Source organism: Monodelphis domestica, chromosome 1 (assembly GCF_027887165.1).
Source record: "Monodelphis domestica isolate mMonDom1 chromosome 1, mMonDom1.pri, whole genome shotgun sequence".
Taxonomy (NCBI): Eukaryota; Metazoa; Chordata; class Mammalia; order Didelphimorphia; family Didelphidae; genus Monodelphis; species Monodelphis domestica.
This window is the reverse complement of record NC_077227.1, coordinates 434,246,409-434,266,081: the sequence shown is the minus strand read 5'-3', so window position 1 is coordinate 434,266,081 and position 19,673 is coordinate 434,246,409. Positions and strand designations below refer to the sequence as shown.

The window sequence follows — 19,673 nt, the reverse complement described above, 5'->3', positions numbered from 1 at the left end:
GTTAGTCCCATCCTAGAGAGGGGACTTATTCATTCTATTCCAGTACCATGCTGCAGTTCTGGTAGCTGCCTCCACATAATTAGTAGTAGCTAATTAGGGTGTTGTGGGCACAACAGTTAGCCTAGTCAGGTATTGAGACCATTCCAAAGAAGGCAAGATAGACCATTCAGGATTTGCACAAGTTCTTTACTCACTGTAACATAGTGGATCAAGAAAAGAGCTGGAATATTGTAAAGATGATCAACTGTGAAAAACCTGGCAACTGTGATCAAGCCAATTCCAAAGGATCCAGGAAGAAAAGGGCTATCTACTGCCAGAGAGAACTGATGGACTCTGAATACAAACAGAAGCATCTTTTTTTTCCTTTATTTCTTTTGGTGTGTTTTCTTTTATATGGCTAATATGGAAATATGCTTTGCATGACTGCACATGTATAATCAGTATCACATTGCTTGACTTCTCAAGGGATAGGAGATGCTGGCGGGAGAGAATCTGGAACTCAAAATTCTAAAAAAGGAATGTTAAACCTTTTTAAATGTAATTGGGAAATATTTAATGAAATAAAAATATATTAAAAATAAAAAGAGCTGGGTTCAATGGTAGGATGATCTGGATTCTAGTTTGGTATCTGACATATATTGACAGACCCTGGGTATGTAATTTCTTTTCTCAATGCTTTAGGAAGCTCTTTAAGGCCCACAATTGAAGAGAAAGTTCTGACTTGTACTTATCAAGGAAGTTTACCCATCCAGGGACTTCCCTTTATGAGTTCTGTTCCTAATCCCTATCCTTCCCCACTACCATCCTCATATTATATCTATACATACATATAAATACATATATATGCATATATATATATAAAAGTAGTGATAATGATACTAGGTGATGGTTTCTATGTAAAGGTAATAGCTTATTTAGATACATCTGTTACCTTCATGATCTATTATTAGGTCCTGAAATAGTCCAGTTAGATTAAGATAAAATAAAAATTTGAAACTTTTGAGAACATATTGGGTGCTTTGTCTTTAACTGTCATCATCCTTCCCCAAGTACCTTTGGAAAGAGAATTCTTTTGTAATGAGAATTTGACACTTGCTATAATTTATCCAGATTTTTATAATATTGAGTTTACTTTAAGTAATGTATTTCTGCTACCCTTCCTCACCAGAAGAGAAGAAAACTCCTCTTCTCCCTCAGCATGCAGAAAAGATCCTTTATTTACAAAGGAAGCAGAGCAGACATAGCAAGGGTAAGTGAATGGCCATAGTTTGTCCTTTAGTGTCTGGGGTTTGTAAGCAAACATGTATAGCCAAACTTCAGGCTATATGACACGTATCCAAAAGGGGTCAATGGTCCTGTCTCTTCTGATGGAGTGGGAGTTGGGGGGGGTGGGATGATCCTAGAATTCATTCCTTAGTACTCACCCTGCAAGGCCTCCAAAGATTTCAGTCACATAGGAGTAATCACCTCCAGATTTGGGGATGGCCACTCCGAGCTCAGCATAACACAGAGACCCCAGGGCTGCAATTCCTCCACCTAGTACCCAGACCACAAGGGCTAGGCCTACTGAGCCCGTATGTTCCAGCACACCTTTGGGGGAGATGAATATCCCAGAGCCAATGATGTTACCTGTAAGTGGGAAAGGGAGGAAGAAAAATATGGGAGAAAAGAGCAAGAATTCAGGATCCTAATTTCTCCTGTTGCCCCAAACCCAAGTTTGGGGGTCTGGGATCCTCAGGAAAAGGCAACAGCACAGATAAGCTCAAATAACAAATGATACCCAAACCTTCCTCTTCTGCTTTAGAATGTGCGGGGTTTAATAGACTCAGATACTGAGCTTCCCCTAAGCACACCATGGCTCTGCCAGCTGGGCCATCAGGGGAGCTGGAGTCCAGCCCAGCTGAGTGGGATTGAGGATTCCCTGTGGCTAATCCTCCTAGAACTCCTGGGACCTGAGTACTCTCCAGCCCATCCTCCACACTAAGGAGGCAGTGGAGTCTGGTAGAAACAGCACTGCCTAGGGAGTTAGGAGACTCAGATTAGGATCTGAGCTTTACCAGAGAGGCCAAGGAAAATTATTTCCTCTCTCTGAGCCTTAAGATTATTTTCCTAAGAACTGTAACTACCATAGGGTGACTAAGATTGTGATCCAGGGCTCCAGTATTCAGGGGAGCCATACCTCTTCTCTGCAGCAAGTGTCATTCCTGTATACCCTCTTATTATCTTTTGCTGGCTCCAGCTACCACAAGGTACAAGCATCACCAGGCTTCCTCAGAGTCTTATTGCAATGGCATACCTTCCCTGTTCCCCCGCCTCCTCCTCAAGAGGCAAGGACTGGACTTTTAAGAGAAACTGGCTGCTTTCTTCCAGGGTGATGGCACCCCTCAGTCAGACTATTCTTTGTGTCATACCCCCAAGTGAATTTGTACCCTGAATAAGAATTCCTAATTGTTATTCTGTCATAGAACCTTTTTGTGAATTAGGCTACCTCTTGGATCTGCAGGTCAGTTTGTGATTTCATTTGTCTGGCATTCCCTGTCCACCTGCTGTGTGGACCAAATGAGATACTCAGATTTGGATCTGAAAGGGTAGGGATCATGTAGCTTTTTGGATTTAGAGCTGGACAAGACTTTCCCAAGGCTTCATTTTATGGAGGAGAAAACTTAAGATTCTGAGAGGGAAACTGAACTGCCCATAATCACATATGTAAAAAACAGCAGAGTGGAGATTTGAACCCAAGTCTTCTACCTTCACATCAAATAACTATTCCAGTCCACCATGCTCCAATAATGGTTGTGAAAGTCACTTAGCAAACTGGCTCATGTTTTGTAAACAAGGCAGGAACTTTATTATTATTTATAGGGGAAGGGTCTGGTTTCCCGAAGCTACCAACTTGGTTAGGATCTCTGATCCAAGAAGTCTCCCAGGAGAATGAGTGATGTGTTTGCTCAAGAGCTTGAAATTTGCATAGACCCAAAGGACCACCCTACTGTTCCTCCCCCCCCCCCCCCCCATCACCATTCTCCATCAGATCCAGCATCTACCTTGAAGCTGCCTTTGTCAACTGATATGCCAACCCAGCAAAGACTGGCTTTGGAACCTGTTGTCTACAGCTTGTGAAACAGATGAAACCTCTCCTTCTGGAGCTCCTATAGAGGATGCCCATTGTGATGTTAGAGAGGGGTGGAGAGAACAGAGTTGGGGAATTAAAATTTTCCTTGATCTGACATTGAACTGTTTTTGGCAGCTCATCGATTGGCAGACAATCAATTTTTTCCAACTGATGTATCTAGTTTGGGAGAACAACTTAGAGGGGCAGGCATGGGGAATGTCAGAATGAGGTATGAATATAGAGAAGGGGAGTCCACTGTGAGTTTGTGTGATGAGGGAAAGTCCCCTACAAGTGGCATTTGTCTCAGGGCAGCATTGATTTCTCTAACATCCAGGATGGCTCTGGAATGTTGTGGAGAAAATAGGTTATTTTCGGGTCTTGAGGGAAGTGTGGGCTTCATTGTAGTACAGAGGGCATTGGATTTGGGACCAGAGGACCTGGATTTGAATCCTAGCTCTGTTCTTACTGCCTATATGGCTTTAGGTCAGTCCCTTCCCTTCCCTAGGTCTTGGTTTCCTCATCTGCAAAATGAGGACATTTTACATAGATGATCTCTAAGTTCCTTTATAGTCTTTAAACCTGTTTTTAGGTAAACTATCTAAGGGCCACAGGTGGAGGACTCCTTGACTTTATGATCTGCACAGGACTGATTACAACATTTTGAGTTGGAACTCATCTCTTTCTTTTTCTGTTCTCTGCCTACTAAAATCCTGTTCATCCTTCAAGGTTCAACTCCAATCTAGCATCCTTTTCCATGAAGCTATTCTGAATGGTGTCCAGACTTATGACGTTTCTCACCCTTAGCAGTCAAACAAAAGTGCTACCATGCAAGTAGCAAGTAAGCCAAGTTACCTGCAAGCAAGTAACACTAGCTACAAGTAACTATGACCTGATATTGATACATTCTTTCGTGAGCCTGAATTCTGTCTCCTGGCAGTTCAATGCAACAAGCCTTTAGTTTCTATTATAGGAAAGTTACTTTGCTAGTAGTATAAAGAGACAAAAAGGGAATCAGTCCTGGTTCTTAATGAGCTTACATTGGTGGAAACCACATGTACACAGACAGATTAATATAGAATGTAAATTAAGGAAGGAAATACAAATGAACTTTGTTGGAGAAGACCACTTAATGTACATGTGTGTACACTCGTGTTTGTGTGTGTGAGAGAGAGAAAGGAAGGAAGGAAGAAGGAAGGAAGGAAAGAAGAAAGAAAGAAGGAAAGGAAGAAAGAAAGGAAGAAAAGAAGAAAGAAAGAGAAAGAAAGAAAGGAGAGATCGTGTAGATGAGGAAACACTTGAGCTGAGCCTTGAAGGAAGTTAGGGTTTAGGAAAGGCAGAGGAGAAAAAGGAGAGAGCATTCTAGGAATGATAGGTGGGGATGGAGAGGAAGAGTATTTATATAAAGTAGGACTGTGAGAGATGAAATGTCAGGAACATAGACCAACAAGTAGTCCATCTGGCTGGAAGATAGAGTTCATGAAGGTGAATATTATGAAATCAGTTAGGAAAGATAGGCTGGGGACAGATTACACAGGATTTTAAATGTCAAATGGAGGAATTTATATTTTATGTTAGAGACTAATAGGAAACATCTGAGATTTCTTGAGCAAGAAAGAAATGACATGACATGGTCAGGGTTGCGTTTTAAAAATATCTATTTTGCAGTTTTGTAGAGGATGGGTTGGAAAGGGAGACACAGGAGATACTTATACAAATTAGTAGTCTAGTGCAATAATCCAGGTGAAAATATGAAAGCTTGAACTAGGGTGGCAATAAGTAGGGCAAAAAGGAGGAATGTGAGAGATGTGGAGGCTGAATGAAGTATAAAACTTAGCAGCAGATTAGCTATGGGGTGGGTGAAGGAGAGTGAGGGGTCAGGGATGACTGAGGTTAAGCTGGGTGACTGGAAGGATCACAGTGCTCTTGACAGAAATAGGACCTTTTGAAGAGGGATTGTTTTAAGGGGAAAGATAATGAGTTCTATTTTGGACACATTGAGTTTGTGACACCAAATTTGGAATATCAAGTTGGAAGCTGGTGATGTGAGACTGGAGCTCAGGGGAAAGATGAGGGTTGGATATATGGATTTTGAAATCAGCTACATATAGATTATAATTGAATCCATGGTAGTTGATAAAATCACTGAGAGTAAATTCATACACAGTGGGCAGCAGCAGCAGCAGGATGATATAGTAAAAGAGACTGAAGAATAGTCAGGCAGGAGAAAAACTAGGAGAGAAAAAAAACAAAACACCTGCACTTGAGCCCTTCTCTTCATTTCCCCCTTACTGAAATCTGGACTCTAATCCTGAGATCATGTAATCTGATAGATGAACTTTTGCCCCATCTTGTCTGGAATAGAGTCTCCATGTTACTTCCCCATGTTCCTCTCCATGTTACTTCGAAAACCACGAGGCTGTGTACCTCCCAAGATGCCGTTTGTTTCCTTCCTCATCAGAATGTAAGGTCCTTGAAGGCAGGGAGAGACTTGCCTGGTTATAATTGTACCCCTAAGAATTAGCACAGTACCCAATACATTGGAGGCAATTAATAAATACTTTAGTGTCATGAAAGCCCAAGGAAGAAAAAGTAGTTGGGAGGAGGTGGTAGTCAACAAGGTAAAATACTGCAGAGATCTAAGAAAGATACGGATTTAGAAAAGACTCTGGATTTAGCAACTAAGATCACTGGTAATCTTGGAAAAAGAAGTTTGGCCAGATTAAAAAGGTCTGAGTAAGACAATGGAGGAAATGAATGTAGAGGGCTTTTTCTGGGACTTTTACTATTAAAGAAAAGAAAGTTATGGGATAATATCTTGAAGAGGAGGTTGCAAGATCAAATGAAGATTTTCATTATTTGTTTAATTGTTTGTTTTTAAATGTCAGGAAAGATCTGATTCAACATGTTTCTAGGTATTCAGAAAATAGCTGGGGGACAAAGAAAGACTGAAATTCAGAGGAATGGAGGATTAATGGGGCAAGCTCTAGAGGAAGATCAGAAGAAATGGGATGAAAGTCACAAGCAGAAAGGTTGAATTTAGTATGAATGGCCACCTCTTCTTCTTGGTACAAAGGAAGAGTATATGAGGAAAGGTGCTGAAATGACTTGCAGCAAATATTTGAACAGTAAAAAGAACTCATACTAAATAGTTGTGAGACCCTAAGATAGAGCCCAAGTCAGCTCTTTCTAGCCTACTTTCACAATGAAGCCATGCAGTAGGAGCTGAGATCAGACTAGACTCATCTTTCATTTTGCCATCTCTCCATACTTACTTCTCAGGACCAGGTTAGAGTGGTGAAAATTTATAGGCCTGGTTCCCACTTTGACATATTTTTCCTATTAGATTACTTACCCAGGAGATAAATTCTGAGATTATACTGAAAAATAAGGTTTATACATCAGAGAAACATAACCAACAATGGCCCTTACTAAGAAGAGGAGGATTAGAACTAGCATGAGCTTAGAGAGATGAGGAACTCAGCTAGATGGGTCTACTGGGTAAAAGCCCAGAGATGTTTTTGTGTTGTGTGTATGCTATGCTATGTATTTGTGTTTGTATTTTTATTTTTTAAGGTGAGAAGTATGATGGTGTCACCATCTGCTGGCAGAACTTGGTAACCCATCCTCAATTGTTCTAGCCTTATTGTCTTAAAACAAACTCTAAGAAAACAAAATTTGGGATGCAGAATGGACTTGGGAAAGACATATGAGCCATCTTCAAATAGTTGAAGGACTGTCATGTGGAAAAGGAACTGGACTTGTTCTGTTTGGCCAGAACTAAGAACAATAGGAAAAAGTTCCAGAGAAGCAAACTTTAGCATCAATCAATATTTATTAAGCACCATTATGTGCCAGGCACTATGCTAAATTCTGGGGATACAAAAAAAGGTAAAAGATAGTCCTTGCCTTCAAGGTGATCACTCACTCTCTGATGGTTCAATCTATAAGGAATAATTTCTAACCATGAGAACCAACTGAAAGTGGAAACTGGGATTCTAGGATCTGAAAATCCAGACATGAATATTACTAGACTGTGATTCCACACTTCAACTCACATCCCGAGCTTCAAATCACCTCAATCCTCTCCTCTTTTGTTCTAGTCTCAGAAGTGCTTCTTCTTGACAACTCCAAGTCCTTGATCCTGTCCTCTCAAGACAACTCCAGGAACTTGCCCCTTTGGCCTCCCCTTTTTCTCCCTAGTTTTCAGACTCCCCTTATTGCCGGACTCCTTCCCTGTGTGGGGTTTTTCCTCAATGGACTTCCCTGACCAGCAGGGTCCCACAAGGGAAGGGGCTCACCTTTGTGATGGGACCTGAGGAGAGATAGGAACCGAGAACCAGGGTGGAATATAGGATCATACTTTTAAAACTGAAAGCAACCCTAGAAGGCATCTAGTCCAATCCCCCCATTTTACAGATGAGAAAACAGAGTCTCGGAAGTCAAGTGATTTATTTGAGGTTCACAGACAGTAAGGGGCAAAACTGAGATTTGAATCCAAGGTTCCTTTGACTCCATATCTAGCATTTTTTCTTCTATGGCATGCTATGGCCTTCTTAGAATTGTTTCCTTATACACTACTATTAGTTTTATTTTCCCCAGGGGATAATCTTTCAAATGATCAAAGATACCAATAATTCCTCCCTCTCCTCCTTGGCTCCAGTCTTTAGGCTAAACATTCTTAACTGTTATTATTAACTTAATATCCTCAACTGACTCTCCTTTCTGCTGGGGACCAAGATGAAATAATCCTGCATGGACACCTTTAACCAAGATCTGGGTTCTATTCAAGCTAGCAAACAATTATCTTTCAGGACATAAATATAATCAGAACCAGAATTTCTTAATTTCTTAATTGTTTTTTCCTGCTGTGGGCATTAACTGTTGAAAAACATTAGCAAAAGTACACAGAATCTCTGAGGCCAGCAGCCATGGTGGCAGCAGCATTTTTTCCTATTTATAGAGTCATGTCATAACTGGATAGGACCTTAGTGTGTTAAATGTTAGATCAGATCTGGGAGAGTCCTTAGGACACAGAATGTCAAAACGAGGAGGGACTTCACAACATAGAATGGAGTCCTGAGAAGGGGGCTTAGGACAAAAATTGTGAGAACTGGGAGAGTCCGGATAGAGCACTGAATCCCAATCTCCTTAATTATACATGGAGGTATAGCTAGGTTGCACAATGGATAGTGCCCGGAGTCAGGAGAAACTGGGTTCAAGTCACTTAACCCTAATTACCTCTCCCTTACCACACTTCTTCTGCCTTGCAACGAATACCTGTACTTAGTATTGATTTAAAGACAGAAGGTAAAGTTGTTTTTTAAACCAACAAGCCAAATTATAAATGAGAAAAGTGATGGGGAGAGGGAAAAAGGGGAAAGGATATTCCCAAGTTTAGATCAAGAATTAGTAGGGTCTCAATACTAAAACCCAAGTTTCCCGACTTGCATTTCTAGGGTTCTTTCCACTGCTCTTCCAGATGAATCTTTCAAACAGCAGAGAGCTCAGATACTTTTCAGGAGGGCTGGAAGGGGAGCACATTAATTTAGGGCAATGACTATCTTATGATTAAGTGCTCCATGGTGCTCTTTTGGGTCCATCAGGGGAAATGGGGATGATGATGAGACATATACTGTCTGAATGGTATACATAAACTTTTATTGCCTGGAAGAGTTGCTTTGAAGTCAAGATCTCCCAGGGACCTCTGTCTGTCCCAATATGATCGAAGAGGAATGATGGCTCCTGCTCCCCCCACCTCCCCACTATGGGAGCAGAGGCAATGAATAGGGCATGTACTGAGCAGAACTATGTTCCATCCTTTGCTATGAAGTACAATTAAGGGGAGCTTTGGATGGTCTGGGACCTCAGGGAGAGAAATCCACAGCATGCATTAGCAGGAGGGCATAGGCTGCTAATTAATGGAATAAAATGAACCTATGACCTAACTTTAATTTAAACATTTATGTTAAATTCTTAACAAGTAAGAACAAGACCCTTGGCTAGAGTCCCACTGGGGAGTACCAAGTGGATTTGGGGAGGTAAGAATGTGTAATCAGATTAGGTCAGGTCCAGCCCTAAAGATTTTTAAAATTAGTTCCTTTAATTAATATTGACCAAGGGTCATTCTCATAATGAAACTGCCCACCCAGGAGTCAGGAAATTCCTGATCCCTGGAGGGCTGAAGGCTTGGGTTTTGAATCTCATATCTGAAAGATATGGTTGTGTTCCAAAGAAGTAGGTGGTAGGGCTTGGGCTAGGAGTGTCATGTTAAAATGGAAAAATGAGGGAGTTGTGGTTTGGGGAGGCCTATAGGTCAGTGACTGTGGGGAGGCACAGAGGAAGGGTGGCCACTCCAAGCTAGACAGGCAGGGATCACTGGAAGCTAAAAGCCTGAGGGTTTGCAACTGTAAGAGCTATTTCTCCCTCTACCCACCTACCCATGACACAAAGAGAGACATCAGTCAGGGTTGGCCAAAGTGAATTAGTGACCTGGACTATTCTGTTGAGTGTAGGAAGGGACAGAAAGAAGCAGGATGACAATTGAGTAGTAGAATTTAGGGGAGCAATAAAGAATTCAGTGAGAGTAAAGATGACTAAACAGTGTTGCGTACAATGAGATAAGGGGAAGAGCAATAGGTAGAATTTTATGAATAATACTCTAACTCTACCTGGGTAGCCAGGTGGTGAATGGATACTCTACTGGGCCTGGAGTCAGAAAGACCTAAGTTCAAATATGATCTCATATACATACTAGTTGTGTGACCCTGGGCAAGTCACTTCACACTGGGCCTCAGTTTCCTCATCTGTAAAATGAGCTGGAGAAGACAAAGCATTATGGTATCTTTGCTAAGAAAACCACAAATGAAGTAATGAAGAGTTAACCAGAACTGAAATGACTGAATAATACCAATAACCCTACCTAGGATCAATGAGATGAATCTTGCATAAATTCAGGGAACTGACTACATTGCCCCCTTGGCATACTATCAGGACCTGGGTTCTTAACATTTTCACATCAACCATCAATCAGCAATCAATGGCTAAGTGCTTACTTTGTGCCCCTCTCATCTCTAGCTATTCTTTTGTGCAAGGAAGCTTAGTAATTACTGCCTTCATTTCTATAGGGCATTCTATAAGGCATCTACAAGCACCTTTATTATAACAACCCTGTGAAATAGGCCATGCAAATATTGTTATTCCCATTTTATAAATGAGTAAACTAAGGCCCAGAGGCTAAATACCCTGTCCAGATTCATATGGTTAGTAAATTTCAGAGTTGGAATTTGGACCCATATTTTTTGTCAGTTCCCAGTAGAATGTTCTCACTACTGCACCATATTCTCTTCAGCTACAACCTATATAGAGGGTATTGTGGAGGACCTGGGGGCTGGATAGGTGCTTTGTGGATGAGGTCACAGCATCCGGCCTCTCCGGCTTTGACACTGAGAAAGCATGTCTAGAGTGCCCCTCTCTGTGGAGCCTGCCTTGCTACCTGCAGAAATATTGGTAAATCTTTAAAAGCTTAGACAGCCTGAGGTCAGGGTTCTAAAAGCCAAGCATACTGGGTGCAGAGATAAGGAGTCCATCCAGAGGAAGGACTTCAGAATGCCTATTGCTATAACCGGGGCTTAGTCTGGTGCCTGGCCATATAAGAGCCTAATAAATGCTTGTTGGCTCCCTGAAGTCAGGGTGTACAATATCCATTTCTCTAATCTCACTGAGATCACTCTGCATCCAAATACAGGCTATCTCAAAAGTCTTAGTGCAGTTTTAAGCTACTAAAAACTTAAAACATACTCTCACAAATCACGCCATCAATAATTTATATGTGCCACCTATCAGCTCTCTTACAACTCACATTTCTTTGGCACTCTAAAGCTTGCAAATTACTTTCTTAAAAGTAGCCCCGTGAGGTAGCAGCTACACATATTATTATTCCTGGAATCACAAAATTTGAAAGGGCTAAAGCTTAAAGCTTTAAGTATGTAAAAAGACTTTAAGCTGCCAAAGATTAAAATCACACTAAGACTTTTGGGACACCTGGTATGAAAAAGGATGGAAGAAATATGTAGAGAAAGTCAAAGTCAGCTGTCCCTCCCTGACTCCTATGGATTTTAATTATATTAGCTAATATTTACATAGTACTTACTTTTCACCAGTCACTGTGCTAAGTTCTTCATTAATATAATCTCATTTGATCCTCAGAGTAACCCTATTAGGTATGTACTATTTTATTTTACACTTTAGATATTTCATACTTGAGAAAACTGAGGCAAACAGAAGCTAAATGAATGACTTTTCCAGTGTCATACTAGTAAGTATCTGAGGTCAGAATTGAACACGGGCCCAGGACTCTAACCGCTGCATCATCTAGCTGCGTAGAATTTTAATTGTTCAATCTCCCTCCCATCCATCCTCTTCCTCTCCATTCCCTCTGCCACAATCCAGGCCAGGCTCTAGCACTTATGGATTATTGCCGTAGTTTCTTAGATAGTCTTCCTTCTTTTATTACCAGTCTTCCCTAGACCACTCTGCACAAAAGTATAAGAATAATATTTTAATAACAATGTTAACTTTTAAATGATACTATATACCAGGCACTGTGTAGATCACTTTAAAATTTTTATTTCATTTGATCCTCACAACAACGCTGGTAGGTAAGTGCTATTATTGTCCCCATTTTGCAGATGAGGGAACTGAGGCAGACAGAAGTTAAGTGGCTTGGCTCAGGTCTGCGTTTTCTTTCTCCCTTTTTTATTCTTTATTACAAGCGATGGCTTTCTGATGGATAGATATTTTAAGAAGCAAGAAATATCACTTTAAAATCTCTTAATACACAGACGCCTTTTTCTCCCTCATTCCCCAACATTCTTCCCCCTCAATAACCTGCACTGAGCTGGGTCTATGTAATCGTATAATAAAACTTCACAAGTACAAAATGCAGAGACATGGCTCATCGGCTGGTCATTTGAAACTAATCTGGAGGTTTTAACAAACTTCTATGTCTATGGGGCGGCACGGTGTTCCATAGATAATTGGTGATCACGATGGTCACTGGGATGGGCCTCAGTCCCATGTCATATGAGGCTCTGCTGAAGGAATTAGGAATGTTTCATCTAGAGTGCTAACATCACTTTAACCTGCATTGGGAAAGACACAGTGACATCAAAATATTGAGAGCTGTACTTGCTACTGTAGCAAAGGACTGGAAGTGAAGCAGATGCCCATTGATTGCGGAATGGCTAAATACATTGTGATTCATAAATGTAATGAAATGTTGATATGCTGTAAGAAATGAAGAATGTGGTGAATACAGAGAAGCATGGGAAGATTTGTATGAACTGATAAAGAGTGACGTGAGCATTTGAGAAAACAACTTTCACGATGACTACCACAATGTCAACAGAAAGAGCAGCAAGCACAAAGGAACTGAAACGAAATATTGCAAAAGTATAAAGAACAATCTTGGTCCCAAAGAAGAGCTTTGGGAAGACATCTCCCCCTACTCCTTTGCAGAAGTTGGGCTCTATGAATACATTTCATAAAATGTTAGGGTTTTTTCGATGTGTTGATTGGTTTTATGGGGTAATTTTTTTTTCCTTGTTCCTCTTTAAGAAAATCTTTGTTACAATGAATGGCTCTCTCAGAAGGGAGGGGAGGAGGGAATGTAGGGAAAATCCAAGCTGAGTGGAAAGAAGGAAAGAAGGGAAGGAATTTATGAGATATTGGGGAAGGAGGATGAATAAAATTGGTCAACTGACTAGGTATGGAGAGAGGGAGAGGGAGGAGTTAAGAATGACTCTGAGGTTACTAGGCAGGAAACTGAAATGTTATTATGGTGACCTTGACAGAAATAGGGGAAGTAGGAAGAAGATTGGGTTTAGGGGGGAAAAATTAAGTTCTATTTCATTCATGATGAACTTTGAGATATCTACGGGACATCGAGGTGGAAATTCTCAATAGATATTTGAGAATCACAATGGTCACTGGGATGGCCCTCAGGCTCATGTCACATGAGGCTCTGCTGAAGAAATTAGGAACGTTTAGCCTGAGAAGACTCAGGGAAAACACGCTGTTTGTGTTCAAATATTTAAGGGGCTGTCATGTGAATGAGGGACTAAATGTGTTCCGTAGGAGTGAAGGTTGTAAACTGCAAAGATCAGAATGATCAAAATGATCCCAAAGTGCCATGGGTTGCCTTGAGAGGTTCTGTGTTCCTTCTTTAGAGGTCTTAAGCTAAGGCTGGATGAATACCTATTAGTTATATCAGAATGGGCCTTCTTTTCCATTCTGGGCTGGATTACATGACCGTTGAAGAACTTTTCAGCTTTTTAATTTTGTCATTCTGTGGATAATATATACAGCTGCTACCTCATCAGGCTACCCATTTTTTTAAACCCTTACCTTCTGTCTTTGAATTGCTATAAGCATCAGTCAAGGCAAAAGAGTAGTAAGGGCTAGGTGAATGGGATCAAGTGACTTGTCCAGGGTCATACAGTGAGGAAGTATGAGGCTACATAGGAACCCAGATTATTTGAGCTGACTCCAGGCCTATTCACTGAGCCCTGAACCCCCTCAGGGTAACTTTAAAAAAAGGAATTTGCAAGCTTTATTTAGAGTGCCACAGAAATGTGTTTTAAGAGGATTGATATATGTCATATGTAAACTATCGATGATTTGATATGATATGTATTACATTGTGCTATAGTATATACACACACACTTTATATTATATTATGCTATACTATGCTATCTAATAAAGTATATAGATCTCTCCTGAAGAACTTTCTATGTTCAAACTGTGAATCTAAAACCAACTTGGCTGCAGAAGCTGGTGGTGCCTCTCTTATTACTGATTTGTTTACCTCCTACTTGTCACAGAGAGGAATAGCAAGCCCATTAATTTCCTAGGTGGTGCAAGACTTTTTTTTGGTGGGTTGGGGGGTAAGGGAGGCCATGGCTGAGCCAGGACACCAGGAGCTGGAAGGCGGCAGCTGTCATGCCAGGAGCTGAGCTGGGCTGTGGGTGCCTGGCCAGGCTGAAGTCTGGCAGGGGCAAGACTTAGCATTCAGCTGGCCTCCTTACTCCTGGGGGGCAACTTCCTTTTCTTCCCAAGTCTTGGCCAGGCTATTTCCCTGTACATACCCTGGTGCAGCACCTCGGAAACCCAGCCCAGAATAGTCATGAGGGGCTACAAAAAGATGGGACAATCTCTAGGAAGTACCAAGGGAGGTTCAGGGTTCTTGGCCTGACAGGCCAGGCTGGGCAGGGCATTTGCCACAATTGGCTGGGGATTAATTGGGACTTTTCTGTGGGGAGCCTGCAGAAGGAGGGCCTTCACCTGATGAATTTGTCGCAGCCTTGCTTGTGGCCCCAGGGCCCCTCCTGGAAAGGCTGCTGCTTAAAGTCCTAGTGAAGTCTGTGGGGGCTGGCTACAGTTACAATGGGCACAGTCTTCCAAACCCTTGGCAGGACCTCCCACCCCCCGGCCCGTCCACTACTACAGGGCAAGAAGAAGAAATTGGAAAGCCCATTCTAGCCGGAAAGCCTGCTGCCCTTAGCCAGCCATCAGTTCTGGAAGGAAATGGTCTTTTCATACTTTTCTGTAAAGACCCAGGCTGGGCTGTGATTCAGGATTCCTCCCAAAGTTTAAAAAAAAAAAGGTTGTGAAGGATCTGGATTGCCACTAAGACTACATATCACTTTGCAGACTCAGGTACAAACCCTTTGTACAGGGGAAATCCTCAGACATGAAAGAGTTCCAGCCCCTTCTCTAAGCCTCCAGAGGAGGCCATTCCTGGGAGGTGAGGTTGGAGATAGGTCTCCTTCCTTTAGGTCTGACCTCCTAAACTCCCCAGAACGGAGGTCAGGGAAAGGATTGTACTAATTATTTTTATTCTTCTACTTACTTATTGTGGTATCTTCAAGTCATTTTTAAGAATTAGGGAACTCAGGGCAGCTAGGTGGCTCAATGGATAGAGAGCCATACCTAGAGATGGGCAATCCTGGGTTCAAATCTAGCCTCAGATACTTCCTGTCACACTTAACCCCCATTGCCTAGCTCTTACCTCTCTTTAGCCTTAGAACCAATACTTTTTAAAAGCATTTAAAAAAGAGTCTTAAAAAAAATTAGAGGACTTAGAACATAAACATTTTATTGAAAATAAAATAAAAACAACCTTGGGTGATTTCCTCCATCAAATTGTTTTGCATTTGTTGTTCAGTTGTTTCAGTCACATCTGACTCTTTGTGACCCCATATGGATCCTGGAGTGGTTTGCCATTTCCTTCTCCAGTTCATTTTACAAATGAGGAAACTGAGGCAAGCAGATTAAGTGACACAATTAGTGTCTGAGGCTGCCTTGAAACTTGGGTCTTCCAGGCTCTAGGCCCAGCATTCAATGCACTATGGCACTACCTAGTTGCCCCTTTGTATATACTTTATCCTTACTTATTGATATACCTGTGGCATTCCCCTGCCAACCTTCATTCACAAAAATCATATATTCCTTCAGCTTATAATCATAAGCTCCCGGAGGGCAGGAGCAGTTTGTTTTTGTCTTTGTGTCCCTAGTATGCTGCTTGGCACAGAGCCACTGCCTAACAAATCCTTATTGAATTTAATACTGTTTGAACTGAATCTAAATACTTCAGAAAGTATTAGAATTTTTTTCTTTTCTTTACCCACTATCAATTTCTCACCCTCCAACTAAAAAGGAAAAAAGAATTATAGATTTTTTAGCCATAGAAGACCTTAAAGACTGTCTAATACCAGCTTGTCATTGGGCAGATTTGGCAACAGAGCTATGATGTTCCTTGTACATGGCAGGTACTTAATAAATGCTTGACTCTCCTAGGTCATGAGGACAAAAAGTAGCAGCATGACACTAGGAATATGGCAATAGACTTAGAGTCAGGAAACCCTGGGCTCAAATCTCACCTGAGAAGTTTACCAGATCTATGGTACTAGGCAAGTTGCTTTACTTTTCTGAGTCTCAATTTCCTCATCTGGTAAAATGGGGATAATAGTAGAACCTCCCTACCTATCTTAATGTCAAACAAAATAATGCCTAAAAGCATATTTGTTAAGTAGTGATTGTGTGCCTAGTACTGTGCTGGGGATCCAAGGACAAAACCAAACTGTCCCTGCCCTAAAAGCACTCTGTAAATGCACTCTACTAGGAGAGATAGAATAGTGAAATGGATAGTACCTGCCCTCTGAGACATAACTGAATGAATGATTGTGGGTAAGAGGGGGCTTAAGTTCTTGGTGCTCTAGGAATCTCCCTAATGTTACAAGTTGTAGGGAGGATGCTCATTTGCTTTGGCAGAGGGAATTTCCTCAACTGGGAGTTGCTTATGACAAGGAAATCACATCAAACCTCTCTTCCCTGTCCCTGAGATTATGTCCAGTGGGTAGCTGAGTTTGATTCAAGCTCAGAGTTTCAGCCATTAAATCCATATTTTGGCTTGTACTTCCTTTGATTTTCCTGTGAACTCCCTGAAGGCAAAGTACAGGATCTCTCTTTATTGTTAGAAATAAGTTCTTTCTTTCTTTCTTTCTTTCTTTCTTTCTTTCTTTCTTTCTTTCTTTCTTTCTTTCTTTCTTTCTTTCTTTCTTTCTTTCTTTCTTTCTTTCTTTCTTTCTTTCTTTCTTTCTCTCTCTCTCTCTCTCTCTCTTTCTCTCTCTCTCTCTCTCTTTCTCTCTTTCTTTCTTTCTCTCTTTCTTTCTTTCTCTCTTTCTTTCTTTCTCTCTTTCTTTCTTTCTTTCTTTCTTTCTTTCTTTCTTTCTTTCTTTCTTTCTTTCTTTCTTTCTCTCTCTCTCTCTCTCTCTCTCTCTCTCTCTCTCTCTCTCTCTCTCTCTTTCTCTCTCTTTCTTTCTGTCTTTCTGTCTTTTTTAAATTGCCTTCTGTCTTAGAATCGGTATCAATTCCAAGGCAGAAGAGCAGTAAGGGTGAGACCAGGGGTCCTCAAACTATGGCCTGCAGGCCACATGCGGCCCCCTGAGGTCATTTATCCAGGCCCCACTGCACTTCCAGAAGGGGCACCTCTCTCATTGGTGGTCAGTGAGAGGAGCACTGTATGTAGTTGCAAAGTGCAGCAATGCTCAAGTACAGTTCTACTTCCGGTGACATAATCCTTTGCGTGGCACCTTGTTCTGAGAGTAACTGAATGAGAACGAGGCGCCACACAAAGGATTATGTGGCTGCACAATGGAAGATGTCAGCATGGTAAGTGGAGATCTGGGGGAGGGGATTCCGCACTGTGTACACTGCTGCCCAGTATAGTGGTGGCAGTGACGGGCCTGTGCAGTTTGTGACTGGCCCATCACAACCAGCAATGCAGCCTCTGCTATCCCAGACAGCGGTATACAGATTTGTTCATAGTTGGGTTTTTTTTTAATAGTCTGGCCCTCCAACAGCCTGAGGGACAGTGAACTGATCCCCTGTGTAAAAAGCTTGGGGATCCCTGGTAGGCAATTGGAGTTAAATGACTTGCCCAGGGTCATATGGCTAAGAAGTATCTGAGGCCATATTTGAACCCAGGATCTCCCATCTCTAGGTGTAGCACTCTATCCCCTGACCACCTTGCTGCCCTTAAAGACAAATTCTTGGTTTGAGCCTAGTTCATATATAACCTTGGGCAATATATAACAAGTCACTCAACCTACCAAGCTATAAAATGGAGTTAGTAACACTTTGAAGAGGGCTCCTGGTAAAACTAAAGCTCTCTTGAAATGTGACTTCTCAGCCTCCTTTTCCCCTTGGTGCCTAGGCCAGAATGGGTATGTTGTTTAATAATCATTAGGAATTGCAAAGCATGTCTGAGTATGAGGTGGGGCATGAGGCTGCGACCCTACCCATGTGCCCGAATTTGAGTAGCTTAGAGACTCGGAGTTGAGGGTAGACATGCTGGTTTCAACTCTCATAATAATGGTAATTGACATTTACATAGACATTCAACGCTTATGAGGACTTTTTTCAAAATGTATATATATACCAAAGAGGAGATGGAGGTTGTGTATTAAGTGACTTGTTCATGGTCACACAGGTAACTAAGTGCCTGAGGCAAGATTTGAACCCAGGTTTCCTGATTTGAAAATATCACTTTTGTTCCACCTGATTCTAAAACACCACTACGCCAGGCTATCCCTCAGTAGCATATGATAATATGTGGTTGACATTCTAGGTACAACAGGAATCTGAAGAAAGAAGAGATCAGGGTGGGCTTCATGAAGAAGATAGGACTTGAGACAGACGCTGATGGATAAAGTATTCTACCCTCTCCTGTTTAGTCAGACATCCAAACTTTAACTAGGTCTTCTGACAACAGGAGAAATTTAATTAGGTTTGTCTAAGGCTAAGGCTTGTATGGGGAGGGGAAGAGGGAGAGAGAGAGGAGAAAGAGAGAGAGAGAAACAGAGAGAGAGAGAGAGATTGAGAGAGAGAGAGAGGGAGGGAGAGAGGGAGAGAAACAGAGAGAGAGAGAGATGTGGGTCACAAAAACAGTTCCAGCAGCTAATTTAGTTCATATTCATTAGCTGCAGTCATTTAGTACTCCTTCCCCTCTCCACCTCTTTAATTCACAAGCTACTTTGAACCACTGGCCCCAATCCTTAGTACTATTTCTCTAGGGACCACCCCCTGGGCTGGGCTGGGCTGGGCTGGCCCAGGCCAGGCCAGGCCAGGCCAGGTCACGCTGCTTGTGATGTGAAGGAAAGACCAACCAGCCAGTTGCCTGCTGGTGCCAAATCCACTGCCCTCAGGGAACTACCAGGGAAACTGGCATCTGCCCTGCTCTGTCCAACCCTCAGAGCTCCAGGGCCAGGTGGCTGGCTCTAAGGCTGCCCACAGTTCAACAAATGTCCAGGAAGGAGTGGGGGTTGGGGAGTAGGGAACTGGGCTATACCAGTTTCTTTCTTGATGCACAAAAGAGCCTGGAGAAGGAAGATTGGTGGAGTCAATGTGGCTCAACCCTTGCCGTCTTTTCTGGCTAACGTGGCTCTCAATAGATGCTATTGAGGGAAGCGGACAGAGTCAACTCAAGGGATGGATTTCCAAAAGCTCTATGAGATTTCTCCCTGGAGGGAAGATACCCTAGAGACTCAAGATAGGCAAGGTTCCTTCATTCCTTCCCTACCTTCCATCCGACTTATCGATCACCCATTATAAGTAAGGCTCTGGGTTAAACCCTGAGTTTTATTTGAAGGTGGGAATAGGAGAGGACCAAGATAATCAGGCCCTTCCCCTGAAGCCTCCAGCACCCAATTACTGGTGGCTTCCTCATGCTTTGGAAGTTGTGTATGAATCTTACCTCCTCATTCCCACTGTGAGCACCTGTGAGATCTACGTCTCTGAATTTGATACTGACTATCTTTAAGTAGAGGCTCGATGGCCATGGATTGTGTAGAGTGGATTCCTGGGTTGGCTGGTCTAGAGTTTTAGAGTTAGCTGCAACCACAGAGGCCATTGAATCCAATCTTCTCTTAGGGAGGCATGGTAACTGATGCCCCAAGGAGTGAAATAATTTATTCAAAGTCTATAAATTCCAGGTAATAAAAG

The 19,673-nt window shown here is 42.0% G+C and overlaps 1 protein-coding gene across 1 annotated transcript in view; it reads right to left on the bottom strand.

The window, feature by feature from the left end:
* The window catches only part of SLC7A10 (solute carrier family 7 member 10), a 50,138-nt gene that overhangs the window by 13,517 nt on the left and 16,948 nt on the right, over positions 1-19,673 (bottom strand). Inside the window, exon 2 of the mRNA XM_001366935.4 lies at positions 1,425-1,629. Within this exon, the coding sequence (XP_001366972.1) occupies positions 1,425-1,629 (205 nt within the window). The remainder of the gene's footprint in view (positions 1-1,424; positions 1,630-19,673) is intronic.